This window comes from Balaenoptera borealis, assembly GCF_965194805.1.
Source record: "Balaenoptera borealis genome assembly, chromosome: 2".
Taxonomy (NCBI): domain Eukaryota; kingdom Metazoa; phylum Chordata; class Mammalia; order Artiodactyla; family Balaenopteridae; genus Balaenoptera; species Balaenoptera borealis.
The window spans coordinates 51,118,425-51,141,464 of NC_138867.1; the positions used below are offsets into that span (position 1 = coordinate 51,118,425).

A 23,040-nucleotide genomic window follows, 5' to 3' on the forward strand; every position below is an offset into this window, starting at 1 on the left:
TCCTTAGGATTCCTTACTGTGAGTTTTAAATGAAATACTATAGGTGAAGGACCTAGCCTGTGCCTAGCACATGCCTTGCTTGTGTTTGGAGTTTAGTAAATATAAATATAATATTTTGATTTCTATTTCATTGCTCTCATGAAGAACATTCTATACTGAGACAAATGTGAAGAAATAAGCAGATGTTCTGTTCCTCAGAGCTGGACTTGAAATAAATACTTTGGCTCATTGTTTAAATTTTGCATTTCTCTTAAGCTTACTTTACAAAGATTTGATGCACCCTACAATGAAAGGTATAACTAGAAAAAAATTGAAAAAAAATTGAAACTAGAGTAAAAATACCCAAGTAGTAATGGTCTAGGACTGGTGGAGAGAATAATAATTGTATCAGAAAACCTAGGTTACAAGCTAATTACTAAGTTGAAATTTAACTTTTTGTCACTGAGATAGGCATGTGCTGTCATTTTTATCTCATTAAGTCTGGGTCCCAGTCTTTCTAGACGTAGCAGTGTAAATAGTTCCTTTACTTACAAGCTCATCAGATAGAAATTGTAGTTCAGGGAACAGCCACAACAGTGATTAAAATAAAAATACGTTTTAAAATAGAATAAAGTAAAAATCTCAGGTGGCTCCCTTGGAATTTGTGTTTCACACTTGGTGTAATTAGTGACTAAATTTGCATTGCCAAGCCCTATTAATGAGGTGGGTTCTGGTTGGCATCTGCAGGCCTCAAGCTCTTTGTTAAGCCACCAAATTAAAAGAGTTTATATCCTAAGAGATTCTAGAAATTTAGACGTTTTAGATATATTTTAGAAATTGAGTTACCTATGGTGAAACAATCAGAGGTCAAAACAGAAGATAATTTTAAACAAAAGATATTTTCATCAAACTACGGAATTTTTGAAGACCACATGGTTACACATTGTTATAAGCAAATTTTTCTTTAAGATTTTTGGCCTGTTGCGTAGCAAATGTGTTTATACATAATCTACCAGGCTTCATAGAAAGTATATTATTTTTTTGAAGATCTTCTGTATTTTTCTAAGGTAAGAAACTTTCTCTTTAGCAAAACATCATATGAAAAAATGTTACAGTAAATAATTTCTGAAAATTATCATAGGTTGTATGGAGACTTGAAAAGTGAGCAGTTACACAGTATGCCACATAACCTAAGACAAATAAAAGATTCAACTTTACCGAATATCTGCTGGGTGAAATTGAAGATTAATGCAGTGAAATATATTTTAGTTTTAAGGAATAAAAATCTCAAAGAACAAGAAATGTACATCTTGGTAAGTAGCACCACAGGAGCTAAAAATCTTGTACCAGCTTTAAAGATTAAACACCTGTGGGTCAATTGTTGTAGGTCAGAAGGCTATATAGTTACCAACAGAAGGACCTCATATACAGTTCAACCATTCTGAACTGTACAGAACCATACGGAACTGTTCTTCAAGTCATAATTTCAAGTAATAATTTCAGAACCAGGGAATACCGGACTTGCTTATTAAAATCCAATGTATGTACTTTTGAAGTAAGTCAGGTTATTTAGCACTTCATTTATTAGGTATAACCCTGGAGTCAGGAATTCTAGCTAGTTATCTTCTGCTAATAACTGAAACCTGTTATAAGGTTCCTAATGTTATCATAACCATTTTAAAGGAAATATTTCTTAAATAATCATGTGCTTTCTTGAAGGGCAAGAATGGGAGTTAGGCATATGGAAGCAACAGAAAGAGAACAAACCAAGAACTTGGCAGTCTGTATTCTAGTGGCATCTATTGATGCCGTTAACATGAGAAAAATCAGCTTTGGATGTCATTCAAAGCTTAGGGTTGTCAGTTTTTCTCATTTTGAAAGTGAGCTTGCAAGTCTTGCTGCTTAGACATTCTGTATATATAATGAACATTTGTGTCAGCTAATTGAAGTGTCTAGGGCAGCTTGTCCCCCAACCAAATGGCCAAGAGCTATGTACTTTTTTAGTCTGAATCCTTTTTTTAAAATAACTTTTTAAAGTTTTGTTTGACATAGTTTCCCTTGTTTGTTTTTGCTTTTGTTGCATGTGTGTTTTGGTTATGATATCATATCCATGAAATCATTGCCAAGGCCACTGTCATGAATCTTTTCCCCTATGTTTTCTTCTAGAGTTTTACAGTTTGAGGTCTTATGTTTAAGTCTTTAATTAATTTTGAGTAGATTTTTATGTGTGGTGTAAGATGAGGGTTTCATTCTTTTGCATATGGATATCCAGTTTTCCAACACAGTTTGTTGACGAGGGTATCCTTTTCCCACTGTGCATTCTTGGCACCATTATTGAAGATCTATAGGTAACTCTATATGTGTGGATTTATTTCTGATCTCTCTATTCATTTCCATTGCTCTGTATGTTCAACATAGTACTGGAAATCCTAGCCACAACAGTTAGGCAAGGAAAAGAAATTAAAGGCATACAAATTGAAATGGTAGAAGTAAAATTGTCCACTCTTGCAGATGACATGATCTTATATATAGAAAACCCTGACGACACCATTAAAAAAACTGCTGGAACTAATAAATGAATCCAGCAAAGTTGCAGGATAAAACATTAACGTACAAAAATCAGGTGTGTTTTCTATATGCAAATAATTAGCTGAAAAGGAAATTAAGAAAGCCCATTTACAATAGCATCAAAAAGAGTAAAATATTTAAGCATAAACTTAACTAAGGAAATGAAAGACTTGTAGACTGAAAACTTATGAAACATTCATGAAAGAAATTAAAGACACAAACAAATAGATATCCATGTTCATGGATTGGAAGGCTTAATATTGTTAAGATGTCCATACTACCCAAAGCAATTTACCAATTCAGTGCAATTCCTATCAAAATCCCAATGGCATTTCTTACAGAAATGAAAAACACAATTCTAAAATTCATATGGAACCATAAAAGACCTTGAATAGCCAGCCAAAACAGTTTTGAAAAAGAACAAAGCTGGCGGCATCACACTTCCCAACTTCAAAATATATTACAAAGCCACAGTAATTAAAACAGTATGGTACTGGCATAAAGATAGATAACCTTGTTATTTTGGCATAGTTTTAGGTTTACAGAAAAGTAGCAAAGGTCGTACAGAGGGTTCTCATGCACCCTTCACCCAGTTTTCCCTAATATCAACATCTTACATTAGTACTGTACATTTATCAAAGTTAAGAAACCAACTTTGGTATATTAGTATTAACTAAACTCCAGACTTTATTTAAATTTCACCAGTTTTCCACTAATGCTCTTAGTTGCAGGATTCAATCCAAAATACCACACATTGCATCTAGTCTGGATCTGTTTTTTAATAGTTTTCTGTTTCTTCCCATTATCCCTAATATTTTCATATTGTCAATTGAGCCTCAGTATTGCTGCCTTTGTTTTCCTTGTAGCAGGTATTTATCGCCTCAGATTTGTGCATCTAAGCAAATCTGCACCTAAACAAAGGTAATCACATCTGTTAGAAATGTGTGGGAAAGAAGAATAAATAATTTGATTTTGTAAGATTCTTCTATGAATACTTTGTTTAAATTTGGGCATATAGGTGTCAAACTATTTTGGTCATTCATCTTCAGAAGTTAATTCCTTGCCTCCTAGTGTATTCTTGGTGATTGAGGCTGCCAGATTAATGATCTCTCTGGTTTATAAACTGTTGCTGTCCATGTCCTCCAGTGATAACATCTTGCGAAACTGTGGCTTCAAAACCAGAATATTGACGTTAATGAGCCAAGATATAGAACATTTCTATCAGCACAAGAGCTCTCAGTTGCCCTTTTATAATTAAATCCACTTCCCTCTTGCCCATGCCCTGTCCTTTTGGTTGGTATTGTGAGTGATTTCTGTTGAAACCTGGGCATTTTTGGTATTGTGTTATGAGACTCTGCATCTTATTTAAACCTGTTTTAGCTGGCTTCTTCTGATACTGCTCTGGCAGAAGAAGTGAATGTACCACTTTTGTTACTGCCAGGTAGGGGAAGAGGCCATGTTCCCCACTAAGCTTCCACTGATACCTCCCTGGGTGAGGAAGGGGAGAGTTCAAGATCCCCAAGGACCTCTACAGACATGGGAGGTGGGTTGAATCCTTCTAATAGCTCAGTGGGACTGGGGCCACAGTTTATTCTGTGGTGTTTGGCTGAAGTAGAGCAATTATTGTCTAAAAGTTTTTTGTCTTGCTTTGTGGTCCCTTTCCTGGTCCTTTGGCTAGAGAGTAGGCTATTTGTTTTAGCTTTTTTTTGTCTGTGCTCATTGGTGTTTCCAGGTTGCTGGCTTCTTCAGCCCCAAATCTGGAATTTATGAGGCAAGAAGAAAGGGCACTCAACACCATGTTGTTCCTTGGGTGCTGTGCTGCCTTCTTCTCTCCATCTTTTAGAGTCTTCTTATGTTTGTTTATATATAATGTCCAACATCTTCCTGGTTATAATTTACTTATTATGTTAGAAAACTAATTATTTTCTCAAGAACATACCACCTAGTAAACATGCTAGGCATTCTGTATTTTTTCACATTAAATCAGATAATTAAGTTCATTATGTTAGGTGGTACATTATTTGCATAAAAGTAATAGTTTTGAAAATGTTGTTAGTGACTTCAGGGTCTCCTAATTCTAGTGACTATAGGCATTATTGCATTCAAAGAAATGATATCTGGATTTTTAGTGCATGTGCAATGATAATTCTTCTCTAGGGAATCATTTGGTCAATCTGTTTTATATATTTCTTCAAAAGAAGGTTTTAATAACCATGATTAAGGAATGTCTGCCAGAAGTCAAAACAGACATTTATTTGTGAACGTGTAGTTTTTTTCACTAAAAGTATTGTGGTTTTGGGTTTTTTTTTAAGATCTTGTAAGGTATGTAATTGGAGATTCTGTATGTTTTTTAAAATTCCTTCTTCGCTCCACAACTCTTCCTACAAAACAGAGAAATACTTTTAATCTTCTAATGACTGATCAATACACTTTAAAAAAAATATACCAATGTCGTGTTATGCCATAGCTGGTGGGATTTAGTATGGGGATACTTTTCCTTTTTATTAGTCTGTTGGAAATTAAAGAGTGGAGATGTGATAAGTTAACTGTTTACAGTTTCTTAGAGCAAATTGAAACAGCATTTAAACCACACTCTTAAGCTTTGTTTCAGTAGTGGGAGTGACTTGTTGAACATCAGCTTCAAGCTCAGCTTCTTTTCACTCATATTGTAGCAGGTGGTTTTAGTGACTTATATTTCAACAAAGTTCACATCCTCTTTAGTAAGAGGTCTATTGCTTACTAATTAAAATGATATTGAACATTATTGCATGTTGCTTAAGGGAGCAGATATTTTTAAATGTTCATCTTCAATTTCTATGCATTTTGTAGAATGATATCTTAAGGCTTGTGAATTTAGGGCTTTGTGTCTGCAGTTTTTCTTGCTGTTCTTTCTCCTATCCATCTTCCAGGAGAATGAGTATTGAAATTACCCTTGCCTTGGATTTATCCTGTAACTCTGGAATGTTCACATAAGGGGTTTAATTTCACATTCATGCCTCCTATGTCTCTACCTCTCAGTTACATTTTCTATTTGTGGTCATTATTTTAAAATCTAGGGGATATATGTATATGTATAGCTGATTCACTTTGTTATAAAGCAGAAACTAACACACCATTGTAAAGCAATTATACTCCAATAAAGATGTTAAAAAATAAAATAACTAAAATAAAATCTACTTACATTGTTCAAACTGCAGATCTGACTCAGCTGCTTCATCTGCGTAGAATAGAATTGAGTCTCAGTAAAGGAAAGAGAAGAATTTCTCACACAGAAACTCATGCACTTTACTTAAAGCCTTACACATTTTCAGCATTGTTGATAATGAGAACAATATATAGCTGAAAGCAAAGTTGTGTTATTTTTCAATTCTTAGATTTTAAGGAATTTAAATACTGATAATACCAGTGGTAACAGTGTCACAAGCTGAAAACTCTTATACCTTTTAAGTTGGTACAAACCGTAGGAAAAACAACCTGATGATATATATCAGGAGTCATAAAATTGTCTATGCACTTTAATCTAGTAATCCTTCTGAAATAGTGGTAGATATCCTCAAGAAATAATTTGAAATGTAGAGGAAAGGCTGTATAGATTGTAACATGGAACAGTGTTTGTGAAAGATTATTCAGCAAAATTATAGCTAAAATTATATTTAATCTAGACCATGATTACTTTAACATGCCTATAACAAAAAAATTATGACATAAGTTGATTTAGAATTCTTAAACTGTGTTAGAGTAGAATTTTTTGTGTGATAGTATAAGTGCAAAGAGCAGAACTAATTGTATATATATGTATGTGTATGTATGCGCATGCCACAGGCACAGAAAAGGCCAGAATGTTCTCTGTTGTGATTGTTATCTTTAGGAAGTGGATGGATGGGTTATTTTTATTTAATTATATTTCTTTTGTTTTTCAAATATCCCAGTGGGAGAGGAGGAGCACGTGTTTGGGTTGTTAAAATCTATTTTTATTTATTATTTTTCTTTCTCTTTTTTAACCAGAAGAATATACATGTATATAAGTAGCATAGCAATCCAGGATAGGGCAGTGTTTCCTCTGTCAGTCCTGAGGGCCTCACTAAGCTGCCACAATAAAGTACCTGATCTTCCTATGAGGAACCCTGGACAATTGTGTTTAAGTGCTCTTTGGCATGTTATGTTCCTTTTAGGATACTTTCCACCAGGTTTTGATTCTTTACATGGATGAACTGTTGAGAAAGTCGGCTAATCAGATGACTATGCTTAGAGGCCCTAGGGAAGTGAGGTTAGACTAATTGAGTGAAATTTTCTTTGACAAACTTTTCCACAATGAGGCTCCCTTTAGAATCCCTTGCAAGAAAGGAGGCAGAAGCAATTTTGTTGCTGTGAAAGAGATTACAAAGAATTGAGTCACTCCCATGTAAGAGGGACTTGTTTTGCCTCTGTGACGCAGTGTGGCTCCTCTCTGTCCTGCAGCTGGCCCTGAAGGACCCCGTGCATACCGTGTCACTGCAGCAGTTCATCTACGAGAAGCTCAAGGCCCAGCAGGAGCTGCTGGGAGAGCAAGGCTTCCAGTCCCTCATGGAAACGGTGGACACCGAGATCGTCACCCAGCTACAGGAGTTTTTGCAGGGCTTCTGAGAGCACGTGACATGTGGCTGAGATGACCAGCCTGCCATCTGTGTGTGAGAGCCTGCTGAGACGATGGAGAAATCCCTTGTGTATTGAAAGAAAGATGGGAAGACCACACGTTTTTTTACTACAAAATTCAGCAAATAAATGTAAATCCTGCATATCTAAAATCACAAAACTATTCCTCAAAAGAATTTAATTTTATATTTATGAGGGCCCTGTGTTTACTAAAGATAGATTTGACAACAATAGCTGCTTAGTTTCCTGTTAAGAGAAGAAACTGTTACCTTTTAATCATGTGCTCTTAACACTTGAGAAGAAGAAGGCTAATGCCTGAGATGTTTTTCTGCAACCAAAATTAGTTAAATTTGGCTGCCTTATCCCTTTTTTAAGTTAATGAGACTACAAGTTTGAAAAATGGCAAAACTGTTCAGATGATGAAATTACAAAAATTTGTGTACCAGGCAAAAGAATATGAATAGTGACAAATATACATTACTGAGATTATCTTGCAAGGGAGTTGCTTTCATCTGACATAGAAAACATGTTTTATCAGACAGATGCTTTTATTTTCATTCTAGTAATTTGATATGGGAATTAGTAATGGGATTTTTTTCTTGTGTTATTTTCAGTAATTACATTTAGTCTTTAAATGCACATTGTAAGGCCCGCAGATGTGAACCTGTGGTACTGCAGGGCCAGGTGGGAGACCTCTGGTCGTGATTTGATCCTAGTTCCTTTGTTACCCCTGGAGGCCAGGAGCCCTGTGAACACTGACAGGAACCAGCAGCCACAGATCCCCTGTGCTGCGAAATGGCTGTGACAGGCTGTTCAGCACTTACCCATCTCAGGTTCCTCAGTGCAGGGGTACATCAGGGCCTCGAAGATATGGGTACACGTGGAGGACTCAGCAGCGATCCCCAGGGTACCGACACTGATGTGACAAGTCTTCCTTCCTTATTCCTCTAACATGCAGTACCAAAAACGGGGAAAAAGGAGAAAATAAAGCCTTACTTTGTTTTACTTGCCATTGACTGTAAGGAACGTTTAAAACATTTTAAAGAAAATACTCAAAAGCAAGGTTGGAAAATGTCTGATCTTTCTATAGAAAGTTGGGTACAGTATGTAACTGCAGGAAACCCACTGCCCTTTGTAAGTTGTGGAACCCAAAGCGTATGGAAATATTTGATGTTTTAAGCAAAAGAAAGAAAATATGGTCCAAATTAAATTTTCCAAAGATACCTCACCTTTGCTTGCCTGATTATTTTTCCTGCCTCACAAAAAATGAGTTCATAAAAATTGCCCAGTGAATTTTAAAGGGAAGTTTTCTTTCATGCCCTGGTGTTAACTCTGTCCTAGCAGGTGGCAGTGCTTCAAGTAGCAAATCCTAGTTACCCTTTCAGTCTCTCTTTTCATTTAAAGACCAGAAGCTTCTTTAATATGATATTTCTTTTTTTTTTTAATTTTTATTTTGTATTGGAGTAGAGTTGATTAACAATGTTGTGTTGGCTTCAGGTGTATAGCAAAGTGATTCAGTTATACATATACATGTATCTATTCTTTTTCATATTCTTTTCCCATTTAGGTTATTATAGAGTATTGAGCAGAGTTCCCTGTGCTATACAGTAGGTCCTTGTTGGTTATCTGTTTCAAATATAGCAGTGTGTACATGTCAATCCCAAACTCCCAATCTGTCCCTTCCCCTCCACGCTTACCCCCTGGTAACCATAAGTTGGTTCTATAACTCTGTGAATCTGTTTCTGTTTTGTAAATGAGTTCATTTGTATCATTTTTTTTAAGATTCCGCATATAAGTAATACCATATTATATTTGTCTTTATCTGACTTACTTCACTGGAGACTATCACCTGATAGTCTCCACGTCCATCCATGTTGCTGCAAATGGCATTATTTCATTCTTTTTAATGGCTGAGTAATATTCCATTGTATCTATGTACCACATCTTCTTTATCCATTCATCTGTTGATGGACATTTAGGTTGCTTCCATGTAAATAGTGCTGCAATGAACATTGGGATGCATGTATCCTTTCAAACCATGTTTTTCTCAGGATATTTGCCCAGTGGTCGGATTGCTGGATCATATGACAGCTCTATTTTTAGTTTGTTAAGGCACCTCCATACTGTTCTCCATAGTGGCTGTATCAATTTACATTCCCACCAACAGTGCAGGAGGGTTCCCTTTTCTCCACATCCTCTCCAGTATTTATTGTTTGTAGAGTTTTTGATCATGGTCATTCTGACTGGTGTGAGGTGATACCTCATTGTAGTTTTGAGTTGCATTTCTCTAATAATTAGCAAGGTTGAGCATCTTTTCATGTGCCTCTTGGCCATCTGTATGTCTTCTTTGGAGAAATGTCTGTTTAGGTCTTCTGCCCATTTTTTGATTGGGTTTTTTTTATTGAATGATTTTTTATTGTGGTAAAAGACACATAATATAAAACATACTATTTTAACCGTATTTAACTGTACAGTTCAGTGGCACTAAGTACATCCACATTGTTGTGCAACTGTCACCATCATCCATCTCCCGAATTTTTCACCTTCCTAAACTGAAACTCTCTCCCCATTAAAAATGAACTCCCCATTCTCCCTCCCCACCCTGCCCACCCCACCCCCGGCCCCTGGCATCTACCAGTGTACGTTCTGACTCTGTGAATTTGACTATTTTAGGTACCTCATATAAGTGGAATCAAACAGTATTTGTCTGCACCTAATATATATTGGAATGCATTTTTAAGGTTAACTTAATATATGTCCTGCAAACAGATTACACCTTTTTTTTCCCCTTTGTTATACAGTAGGCTCTCACCCAGCTATCTACTTCATACATAGTAGTGTACATACATCAATACCAATCTCCCAATCCATCCCACTGCCCCGCCCCCCTTGGTGTCCATACATTTGTTCTCTACGTCTGCGTCTCTATTTCTGCTTTGCAGATAGGTTCATCTGTACCATTTTCCTAAATTCCATATATATATGTTAATGTATGATATTTGTTTTTCTCTTTCTGACTTACTTCACTCTGTATGACAGGTTCTAGGCCCATCCACGTCTTTGCAAATGGCACAGTTTTGTTCCTTTTTATGGGTGAGTAATATTCCACTGTATATATGTACCACATCTTTATCCATTCCTCTATTGATGGACATTTAGGTTGCTTCCATGTCCTGGCTATTGTAAATAGTGCTGCAGTGAACATTGGGGTACATGACTCTTTTTGAATTATGGTTTTCTCAGGGTATATGCCCAGGAGTGGGATTGCTGGTTCATATGGTAGTTCTATTTTTAGTTTTTTAAGACACCTCCATACTGTTCTCCATAGTGGCTGTATCAATTTACATCCCCACCAACAGTGTAAGAGGGTTCCGCTTTCTCCACACCCTCTCCAGCATTCACTGTGTGTAGATTATTTGATGATGACCATTCTGACCAGTGTGAGGTAGTACCTCATAGTTTTGATTTGCATTTCTTTAATAATTAGTGAAGTTGAGCATCTTTTCATGTGCCTCTTGGCCACCTGTATGTCTTCTTTGGAGAAGAGTCTATTTAGGTCTTGTGCCCACTTTTTGATTGGGTTGTTTGTCTTTTTGATACTGACCTGCATGAGCTGTTTGTATATTTTGGAGATTACTCCCTTGTCAGTTTCTTCATTTGCAAATATTTTCTCCCATTCTGAGGATTGTCTTTTCGTCTTGTTTATGGTTTCCTTTGCTGTGCAAAAGCTTTTAAGTTTAATTAGGTCTCATTTGTTTATTTTTGTTTTTATTTTCATTACTCTAGGAGGTGGGTCAGAAAGGATCTTGCTGTGATTTATGTCAAAGAGTGTTCTGCCTATGTTTTCCTCTAAGAGTTTTATAGTGTATAGCCTTACATTTAGGTCTTTAGTCCATTTTGAGTTTATTTTTGTGTATGGTGTTAAAGATTGTTCTAATTTTAATTTTTGCATGTAGCTTTTCAGTTTTCCCAGCACCATTTATTGAAGAGAGTGTCTTTTCTCCATTGTATAGTCTTGCCTCCTTTGTTGTAGATTAATTGACCATAGGTGCATGGGTTTATTTCTGGGCTTTCTATCCTGTTCCATTGATATATATTTCTATTTTTGTATCAGTACCATATTGTTTTGATGACTGTAGCTTTGTAGTATAGTCTGAAGTCAGGGAGCCTGATTCTTCCAGCTCTGTTTTTCTTTCTCAAGATTGCTTTGGCCATTTGGGGTCTTTTGTATCTCCATACAAATTTTAAGATTGTTTTGTTCTAGTTGTGTGAAAAATGCCATTGGTAATTTGATAGGAATTTCATTGAAGCTGTAGATTGCCTTGGGTAGTATAGTCATTTTGACAATATTGATTCTTCCAATCCAAGAACATGGTATATCTTTCCATCAGTTTTTGTCATTTTTTATTTCTTTCACCAGGGTCTTAACGTTTTCAGAGTACAGATCTTTTGCCTCCTTAGGTAAGTTTATTCCTAGGTATTTTATTCTTTTTGATGTGATGGTAAATGGGATTGTTTCTTTAATTTCTCTTTCTGATCTTTTTTTGTTACTGTATAGAAATGCAACAGATTTCTGTGTGTTAATTTTGTGTCCTGCAACTTTACTGAATTCATTGATGAGCTCTAGTAGTTTTCTGGTAGCATCTTTAGGATTTTTCTATATATAGTATCATGTCATCTGCAAACAGTGACAGTTTTACTACTTCTTTTCCAATTTGGATTTCCTTTATTTCTTTTTCTTCTCTGATTGCCATGGCTAGGACTTCCAAAACTATGTTGAATAATAGTGGTGAGAGTGGACATCCTTCTCCTGTTTCTGATCTTAGAGGAAATGCTTTCAGTTTTTTACCATAAATGGGTGCTGAATTTTGTCAAAAGCTTTTTCTGCATCTATTGAGATGATCATATGGTTTTTATTCTTCAATTTGTTGATGTGGTATATTGCACTGATTGATTTGCAGATATTGAAAAATCCTTGCATCCCTGGAATAAATCCCACTTGATCATAGTGTATGATCCTTTTAATGTATTGTTGGATTCATATTGCTAGTATTTTGTTGAGGATTTTTGCATCTATATTCATCAATGATACTGGCTTGTAATTTTCTTTTTTTATGGTGTCTTTGTCTGGTTTTGTTATCAGCATGATGGTGGCCTCATAGAATGAGTTTGGGGGTGTTCCTTCTGCTGCAATTTTCTGGAACAGTTTCTGAAGGATAGGTGTTAACTCTTCTCTAAATATTTGATAGAGGGCGCCTGTGAAGCCATCTGGTCCTCGCCTTTTGTTTGTTGGGAGTTTTTTATTCACAGTTTCAATTTCAGTACTTGTGATTGGTCTGTTCATATTTTCTATTTCTTCCTGGTTCAGTCTTGGGATATTGCAGCTTTCTAAGAATTTGTCCATTTCTTCTAGGTTGTCCGTTTTATTGGCATATAGTTGCTTGTAGTAGTCTTTTATTCTGTGGTGTCCGTTGTGACTTCACCTTTTTTCGTTTCTAATTTTATTGATTTGAGCCATCTCCCTCTTGATGAGTCTGGCTAAAGGTTTGTCAATTTTGTTTATCTTTTCAAAGAACCAGCTTTTAGTTTTGTTGATCTTTTCTATTGTTTTTTTCGTCTCCATTTCATTTATTTCTGCTCTGATATTTATTTCTTTCCTTCTACTAACTTTGGGTTTTGTTTATTCTTCTTTCTCTAGTTGCTTTAGGTGTAAGCTTAGGTTGTTTACTTGAGATTTTTCTTGTTTCCTGAGGTAAGATTGTATTGCTGTAAACTTCCCTCTTAGAACTGCTTTTGCTGGGTCCCATAGGTTTTGGATCATCATGCTTTCGTTTTCATTTGTCTCTAGGTGTTTTTTTGATTTCATCAGTGATCCATTGGTTATTTAGTAGCATATTGTTTAGCCTCCATGTGTTGGCGTTTTTTTACAGTTTTTTTTCTTGTAGTTGATTTTTAATCTCACAGTGTTGTGGTCAGAAAAGATGCTTAATATGATTTCAGTTTTCTTAAATTTACTGAGGTTTGCTTTGTGGCCCAGCATGTGATCAGTCCTGGAGAATGTTTCATGTGCACTTGAGAAGAATGTGTATTCTGCTGATTTTGGATGGAATGCTCTGTAAGTATCAAGTCCATCTGGTCTACTATGTCATTTAAGGCCTGTGTGTCCTTATTGATTTTCTGTCTGGATGATCTGTGCATTGATGTAAGTAGGGTCTTAAAGTCCCCCACTATTATTGTGTTACTGTTGATTTCTCCTGTTATGACTGTTAACATTTGCCTTATATATTGAGGTGCTCCTGTGTTGGGTGCAATTGTTATAATTGTTATATCTTCCTCTTGGATTGATCCCTTGATCATTATGTAGTGTTCTTGTTGGTCTCTTGTAACAGTCTTTATTTTAAAGTCCATTTTATTTCATATGAGTATTGCTACTCCAGCTATCTTTGATTTCCATTTGCATGGAATACCTTTTTTCCATCCTCTCACTTTCAGTCTGTATGTGTCCCTTGGTCTGAAGTGGGTCTCTTGTAGACAGCATATATATGGGTCTTGTTTTTGTATCCATTTAGCCAGTCTGTGTCTTTTGGTTGGAGCATTTAATCTGTTTACATTTAAGGTAATTATCGATATGGATGTCCTTATTGCCATTTTGTTAATTGTTTTGTTTTTGTAGGTGTTTTTTCTTCCCTTCCTGTTTTGTTCTCTTGTGATTTGATGACTAACTTTAGTGTTGTGTTTGGATGCTTTTTTCTTTTTCGTGTGTGTATCTATTGCAGGTTTTTGGTTTGCAGATAATATGAGGTTTCAATAATAGCAGTCTGTATATAAACAAGATTGGTTTAAGTTGCTGGTTTTTTAATTTCAAATGAGTTTCCAGTATCCTACATTTTTACTCTCCTCTTCTCATAATTGCTGGTTTTGATTTTATATATGTGTGCAGATGATTTCTTACCTTTACTATATGTTTGCCTTTACTGGTGAGCTTTTCCATTCGTAATTATCTTGTTTCTAGTTGTGGCCATTTCCACCTAGAGGACTTCCTTTAGCATTTTTTGCAAAGCTGGTCTGATGGTGCTGAATTCTCTTAGCTTTTGCTTGTCTTTAAAGCTTTTGATTTCTTGGTCGAATCTGAATGAGAGCCTTGCTGGGTAAACTAATCTTGGCTGTAGTTTCTTCCCTTTCATCACTTTAAATATATTGTGCCACTTGCTTCTGGCCTGCAGAGTTTCTGCTGAAAAATCAGCTGATAACCTCATGCGGTTCTCTTGTATGTTATTTGTTGCTCTTCCCTTGTTGCTTTTAATATTTTTTCTTTGTCTTTAATTTTTGTCAATTTGATTACTATGTGGCTTGGCACATTCCTCCTTGCATTCATCCTGTCTGGGACTCCGCACTTCCTGGACTTGGATGACTGTTTCCTTTCCCATGTTAGGAAAGTTTTCAGCTATTATCTCTTAAAATATTTTCTCGGGCCCTTTCTCTCTTTCCCTTCTGGAACCCCTGTAATGCGAATGTTTGTGCGTTTCATGTTGTCCCAGAGGTCTCTTAAACTGTCCTCATTTTTTGCATTCTTTTTTCTTTATTCTGTTCCATAGCAGTGATATCCACCATTCTGTCTTCCAGGTCACTTATCCATTTTTCTGCCTCAGTTATTTTGCTATTGATTTCTTCTAGTGTATTTTTCATTTCAGTTATTGTATTGTTCATCTCTGTTTGTTTGTTCTTTAGTTCTTCTAGGTCTTTGTTAAACATTTCTTGTATCTTCTCGATCTGTGCCTCCATTCTTTTCCCAAGATCTTGGACCATCTTTACTATCATTACTCTGAATTCTTTTTCAGGTAGATTTCCTATCTCCACTTCACTTAGTTCTTCTGGGTTTTTGTCTTGTTCCTTCATATGGACCATATTTCTCTGCCGTCTCATTTTTTCTAACTTTCTGTGATTGTGGTTTCCATTTTGCAGGCTGCAGGGTTGTAGTTTTTCTGTCTTCTGCTGTCTGCCCCCTGGTGGATGAGGCTAAGAGGCTTGTGCAGGTTTGCTGGTGGGAAGGACTGGTACCCACCCACTGATGGGTGGAGCTGGGTTTTATCCCACTGGTGGGCATGGCAGTGTCTGTGGGTGTGTTTATTATGGGGCAGCTGTTTTTTCAGGAAGACTTTGAACAGCCTCTCTGCTGATGGGTGGGGCTGTGTTCCCGCCCTGTTGGTTGTTTGGCCTGAGGCGTCCCAGCACTGGTGCCTACAGGCCGTTGGGTGGGGCCAGGTCTTGTCGGGAAGAAGGCAGCATCCTTGAGGGCCCACGCCAATGAGCAGTTGCCAGAGCCGCCATCGCGAGTGTCCCTGTCCCCACAGTGAGCCACAGCCGCCCCCCTCCCCGACCTTCGCAGGGGACCCTCCAACACTAACAGGTAAGTCTGACCCAGTCACTTATGAGGTCACCGCTTTTTTCCCTGGGCTCTGGTGCACCTCAGACCCTGTGTGCACCCTCCAAGAGAGGAGTTTCTGTTTCCCCCAGTCCTGTGGAAATCCTGCAGTCAAACCACTGGCCTTCATAGCCAGACTCTCTGGGGTCTCCTCCCTCTATTGCCACACCCCCAGGCTTGGGAGCCCCACATGGGGCTCAGAACTTTCACTCCTGTGGGAGAACTTCTGTGGTATAATTAGTTTCCAATTTGTGGGTTCCCCTCCTGGCGTGTATGGGATTTGATTTTATTGCAGTTCTGCCACTCCTACTGCCTTGTTGTGGCTTCTTCTTTGTCTTTAGACATAGGGTATCTTTTTTGGTAGGTTCCAGCATTTTTTCGTTGGTGGTTGTTCAGCAGTTAGTTGTACTTTTGGTGCTTCTGTAAGAAGGCATGAGCTTATGTCCTTCTATTCCGCCATCTTGCCTCCTTCCCCTAATGTTATTTCTTTATCATTACTACTCAGTCCTCAAGACTGGCCTAAGAAGAATAATTTCTTTTTGTTAACTTCATTATTTTCATTTGAGGCACTATTTCCATTAGTGTTTTCAGAAATGTACATACATGCTCCCATTTTTCAGTTATGGTAAAATACTCAGCTTTCCAATTCCTGACAGATTTCATTATAGTATTATAGCAAATGTTACTCAGATAGCCACCTTGCAAAAAAAGTAAAAAAGATCTCAGGGGAATAGTTTGGTTCATTTTTTAAAGCTCAGAATTTAAAATAGGCTTTGTAAATAGCTCAGAGAAAAAGAGAAATTATTGAATTTTTAAGTGCTCAATTAAGACATAAAATGTAATTATTGATTTATAGAATTCTGTTCATTAATTCAGCCTTACGGCACATGTATTCAGTTTTGGACAAACAACTCAGCCAGGCCTCTGGTTGAACTGTGCTTCCTAATACAAGGTTATGATCATTTCCATTCCCTACACATGCTCCTTTTCTATTTATTTTATACTCCAGAGACTTCTCCTAACCCTCTGACAAAGGCCCATGCGATGAACAGTTAACATTTTAAAGTTGTTATTATATGTGGTCCCTCCTTCCTCTCTCCTACCAGTCATGTTAGAGAAGCCACATCATTAGCTTTTCAAATATTCATGTTTTTAGTTTCCCTTGAAAAATCTTCACCTTAGATCTTTATTTTACCTATTCCTTTATTCAACTAATGTTTGTCGAGTTCCTGTTTTATGCCATAGTTATATGCTAAATTCTGGGGTTAGAACAGGGTACTTACCTTGTGAAGTTTTACAATTCAGTGGGAACACACTTGCCAATATGATATACGAAAACAGTGGTTCTAATGGAATTGTGCGTTCAGGAGCAGCAGTCGTGCAGGGGAAGGAGATCTTTCACAAAAGAGGATGATGTTGGCACTGTATAATTTGATATCCCTTTAAAAATTGATCTCAAATGGCATAGTTTGGTAAGGTTATTTAAAAGTAACCAGACTCACAGCTATTTGAAATTACTCTGACATATAAAATCATCAGTGACATTTTGAAAATGTTAGAATTCTGTACCTTTCAACCAGTTCCTAATTCCATGAATTAAAACATAAGGCTCACCTACTGAGAGTAATAGTCTTCTGTTCTATTTCTACATTCCTTATAAATCTCAAGTGAGTAGCAATTTAAAAGTTGATGGAGAGCTGATGAAAGGAAGGCAAGAGATGCATGTCACAAAAAATTGTATCTCCTCCCTCCAACTTTAGGGAAAAAAAAGTTTAAACTATAGGGGCATTGAAAGAATAGTATATAAGGACGTGCTGTCATTCCCTCTTGCGAGAACACCGGGATCACAACTAACTGCTGAACAGTCATCGACAGGAAGACACTGGAACTCACCAAAAAAAATACCCCACATCCAAAGACAAAGGAGAAGCCACACTGAGACAGTAGGAGGGGCGCAATCACAGTAAAATCAAATCCCATAACTGCTGCATGGGTTACTCACAAACTGGAGAACATTATACCACAGAAGTCCACCCACTGGAGTGAAGTTTCTGAGCCCCATGTCAGACTTCCCAAACTGTGGGTCCGGCAAAAGGAGGAGGAATTCCTAGAGAATCAGACTTTGAAGGCTAGTGGGATTTGATTATAGGACTTCGACAGGACTGAGGGAAACAGAGACTCCTCTCTTGGAGGGCACACACAAGGTAGTGTGTGCATTGGGACCCAGGGTAAGGAGCAGCGACCCAATAGGAGACTGAACCAGACCTACCTGCTAGTGTTGGAGGGTCTCCTGCAGAGGCAGGGGGTGGCTGTGGCTCACCGTGGGGACAAGGACACTGGCAGCAGAAGTTCTGGGAAGTAATCCTTGGCATGAGCCCTCCCAGAGTCCGCCATTATCCCCACCAAAGAGCTGGGGTAGGCTTCAGTGTTGGGTCGCCTCAGGCCAAACAACCAACAGGGAGGGAACCCAGCCCCACCCATCAGCAGACAAGCAGATTAAAGTTTTACTGAGCTCTGCCCACCAGAGCAACAGCCAGCTCTACCCACCACCAGTCCCTCCCATCAGGAAACTTGCACAAGCCTCTTAGATAGCCTCATCCACCATAGGGCAGAGAGCAGAAGCACGAAGAACTACAATCCTGCAGCCTGGGGAACAAAAAACACATTCACAGAAAGATAGACAAGATGAAAAGGCAGAGGGCTATGTACCAGATGAAGGGACAAAATAAAACCCCAGAAAACAACTAAATGAAGTGGAGATAGGCAACCTTCCAGAAAAAGAATTCAGAATAATGATAGTGAAGATGATCCAGGACCTCAGAAAAAGAATGGAGGCAAAGATCGAGAGGATGCAAGAAATGTTTAACCAAGATCTAGAAGAATTAAAGAACAAACACAGATGAACAATACAATAACTGAAATGAAAACTACACTAGAAGGAATCAATAGCAGAATAACTGAGGCAGAAGAACCGATAAGTGACCTGGAAGACAGAATGGTGGAACTCACTGTTGCAGAACAGAATAAAGAAAAAAGAATGAAAGGAAATGAGACAGCCTAAGAGAACTCTGGGACAACATTAAACGCAACAACATTCGCATTATAGGGGTCCCAGAAGGAGAAGAGAGAGAGAGAGAGGACCAGAGAAAATATTTGAAGAGATTATAGTTGAAAACTTCCCTAACGTGGGAAAGGAAATAGCCGCCCAAGTCCCGGAAGTACATAGAGTCCCATACAGGATAAACCCAAGGAAAAACACGCGGAGACACATAGTAATCAAAGTGGCAAAAATTAAAGAAAAATTATTGAAAGCAGCAAGGGAAAAACGACAAATAACATGCAAGGGAACTCCCATAACGTTAACAGCTGATTTCTCAGCAGAAACTCTACAAGCCAGAAGGGAGTGGCATGATATACTTAAAGTGACGACAGGGAAGAACCTACAACCAAGATTACTCTACCCGGCAAGGATCTCATTTAGATTTGATGGAGAAATCAAAAGTTTTACAGACAAGCAAAAGCTAAGAGATTTCAGCACCACCAAACCAGCTCTACAACAAATGCTAAAGGAACTTCTCTAAGTGGGAAACACAAGAGAAGAAAAGGACCTACAAAAACAAACCCAAAACAATTAAGAATATTGTAATAGGAACATACATATCGATAATTACCTTAAACGTGAATGGATTAAATGCTCCATCCAAAAGACACAGACTTGCTGAATGGATACAAAAACAAGACCTATATATATATGCTGTCTACAAGAGACCCACTTCAGACCTAGGGACACATACAGACTGAAAGTGAGGGGATGGAAAAAGATATTACATGCAAATGGAAATCAAAAGAAAGCTGGAGTAGCAAAATTCATATCAGATAAAATGGACTTTAAAATAAAGAATGTTCCAGGAGACAAGGAAGGACACTACATAATGATCAAGGGATCAATCCAAGAAGAAGATATAATAATTATAAATATCTATGCACCCAACATAGGAGCACCTCAATAAATAAGGCAAATACTAACAGCTATACAAGAGGAACTCGACAGTAATACAATAATAGTGGGGGGACTTTAACACCTCACTTACATCAATGGACAGATCATGCAGACAGAAAATTAATAAGGAAACACGAGATTTAAATGACACAATAGACCAGATAGATTTAATTGATATTTATAGGACATTCCATCCAAAATCGGCAGATTACACTTTCTTCTCAAGTGTGCATGGAACATTCTCCAGGATAGATCACACCTTGGGTCACAAGTCAAGCCTCAGTAAATTTAAGAAAATTGAAATCATATTAAGCATCTTTTCTGACCACAATGCTATGAGATTAGAAATGAATTACAGGGAAAAAAACCCTAAAAACACAAACACATGGAGGCTAAACAATACGTTACTGAATAACCAGAGATAACTGAAGAAATCAAAGAGGAAATCAAAAAATACCTAGAGAAAAATGACAATGAAGACACGATGAACCAAAACCTATGAGATGCAGCAAAAGCAGTTCTAAGAGCGAAGTTTATAGCTATACAAGCCTACCTCAAGACACAAGAAAAATCTCAAATAAACAATCTAATCTTACACCTAAAGGAACTAGAGAAAGAAGAACAAACAAAACCCAAAGTTAGCAGAAGGAAAGAAATCATAAAGATCAGAGCAGAAATAAATGAAATAGAAACAAAGAAAACAATAGCAAAGATCAATAAAACTAAAAGCTGGTTCTTTGAGAAGATAAACAAAATTGATAAACCATTAGCCACACTCATCCAGAAAAAGAGGGAGAGGACTAAATCAATAAAATCAGAAATTAAAAAGGAGAAGATACAAGAGACACCGCAGAAATACAAAGCATCCTAAGAGTCTACTTCCAGCAACTCTGCCAATAAAATGGACAAACTGGAAGAAATGGACAAATTCTTAGAAAGGTATAATCTTCCAAGACTGAACCAGGAAGAAATAGAAAATATGAACAGACCAATCACAAGTACTGGAATTGAAACTGTGAGTAAAAAACTCCCAACAAACAAAAGTCCAGGACCAGATGGCTTCACAGGTGAATTCTATCAAACATTTAGAGAAGAGCTAACACCCATCTTTCTCAAACTCTTCCAAAAAATTTCAGAGGAAGGAACACTCCCAAATTCATTCTATGAGGCCACCACCACCCTGATACCAAAACCAGACAAAGATACTACAAAAAAAGAAAATTACAGACCAATATCACTCATGAATATAGATGCAAAAATCCTCAACAAAATACTAGCAAACATAATCCAACAAAACATTAAAAGGATCATACACCACGATCAAGTGGGATTTACCCCAGGGATGCAAAGATTCTTCAATATACGCAAATCAATCAGCGTGATACACCATATTAACAAACTGAAGGAGAAAAACCATATGATCATCTCGATAGATGCAGAAAAACCTTTTGACAAAATTCAACACCCATTTATGACAAAAACTCTCCAGAAAGTGGGCATAGAGGGAACCTACCTCAACATAATAAAGGCCATATATGACAAACCCACAGCAAACATCATTCTCAATGGTGAAAAACTGAAAGCATTTCCTCTAACATCAGGAATAAGACAAGGATGTCCACTCTCACCACTATTATTCAACATAGTTTTGGAAGTCCTAGCCACGGCAATCAGAGAAGAAAAAGAAATAAAAGGAATCCAAATTGGAAAAGAAGAAGTCAAACTGTCACTGTTTGCAGATGACATGATACTATATATAGAGAATCCTAAAGATGCCACCAGAAAAGTACTAGAGCTAATCAATGAATTTGGTAAGGTTGCAGGATACAAAATTAATGCACAGAAATCTCTTGCATTCCTATACGCTAATGATGAAATATCTGAAAGAGAAATTAAGGAAACACTCCCATTTACCACTGCAACAAAAAGAATAAAATACACAGGAATAAACCTACCTAGGGAGACAAAAGACCTGTATGCTGAAAACTATAAGACACTGATGAAAGAAATTAAAGATGATACAAATAGATTGAGAGATATACCATGTTCTTGGATTGGAAGAATCAATATTGTGAAAATGACTCTACTGCCCAAAGCAATCTACAGATTCAATGCAATCCCTATCAAATTACCAATGGCATGTTTTACAGAACTAGAATAAAAAATCTTAAAATTTCTATGGAGACACAGAAGACCCCGAATAGGCAAAGCAATCTTGAGGGAAAAAAATGGAGCTAGAGGAATCAGACTCCCTGATTTCAGACTATACTACAAAGCTACAGTAATCAAAACAATATGGTACTGGCACAGAAACAGAAATATAGATGAATGGAACAAGATTGAAAACCCAGAGATAAACCCACGCACCTATGGTCAACTAATCTATGACAAAGGAGGCAAGGATATACAATGGAGAAAAGACAGTCTCTTTAATAAGTGATGCTGGGAAAGCTGGACAGCTACATGTAAAATAATGAAATTAGAGCACTCCCTAACACTATACACAAAAATAAACTCAAAATGCATTAGAGACCTAAATGTAAGACTGGATACTATAAAACTCTTAGAGGAAAACAGGAAGAACACTGTTTGACATAAATCACAGCAAGATCTTTTTTGATCCACCTCCTAGAGTAATGGAAATAAAAACAAAGTAAACAAATGGGACCTAATGAAACTTAAAAGCTTTTGCACCACAAAGGAAACCATAAACAAGACGAAAAGACAACCCTCAGAATGGAGAAAATATGTACAAACAAATCAATGGACAAAGGATTAATCTCCAAAATATATAAACAGCTCATGCAGCTCAATATTAAAAAAACAACCCAATCCAAAAATGGGCAGAAGACATAGACATTTCTCCAAAGAAGACATACAGATGGCCAAGAAGCACATGAAAAGCTGCTCCACATCACTAATTATTAGAGAAATGCAAATCAAAACTACAATGAGGTATCACCTCACACCAGTTAGAATGGGCATCATCAGAAAATCTACAAACAGCAAATGCTGAAGAGGGTGTGGAGAAAAGGGAACCCTCTTGCACTGTTGGTGAGAATGTAAACTGATACAGCCACTATGGAGAACAGTATGGAGATTCCTTAAAAAACTAAAAATAGATTTACCATATGACCCAGCAATCCCACTACTGGGCATATACCCAGAGAAAACCATAATTCAAAAAGACACATGCACCCCAATGTTCATTGCAGCACTATTTACAATAGCCAGGTCACGGAAACAACCTAAATGCCCATCAACAGACGAATGGATAAAGAAGAGGTGGTACATATATACAATGGAATATTACTCAGCCATAAAATGGAACGAAATTGGGTCATTTGTAGAGACGTGGATGCTTCTAGAGAATGTCACACAGAGTGAAGTTAGTCAGAAAGAGAAAAACAAATATCGTATATTAACGCATATATGTGGG

At 37.2% G+C, this 23,040-nt stretch overlaps 1 protein-coding gene across 7 annotated transcripts in view; it reads left to right on the forward strand.

Annotated features, from left to right (window-relative positions):
* Nucleotides 1-23,040, forward strand: part of IPO11 (importin 11) — a 485,545-nt gene that overhangs the window by 197,470 nt on the left and 265,035 nt on the right. For 2 of the 7 annotated variants that reach the window (XM_082383175.1, XM_082383169.1), the window contains one exon: nt 7,006-8,402. The exons of 4 other annotated variants lie outside the window; for them this stretch is intronic. In XM_082383175.1, the coding sequence (XP_082239301.1) occupies nt 7,006-7,170 (165 nt within the window). In that variant the 3' untranslated portion in view covers nt 7,171-8,402. One more of the 7 variants, XM_082383173.1, reaches the window with a different exon arrangement.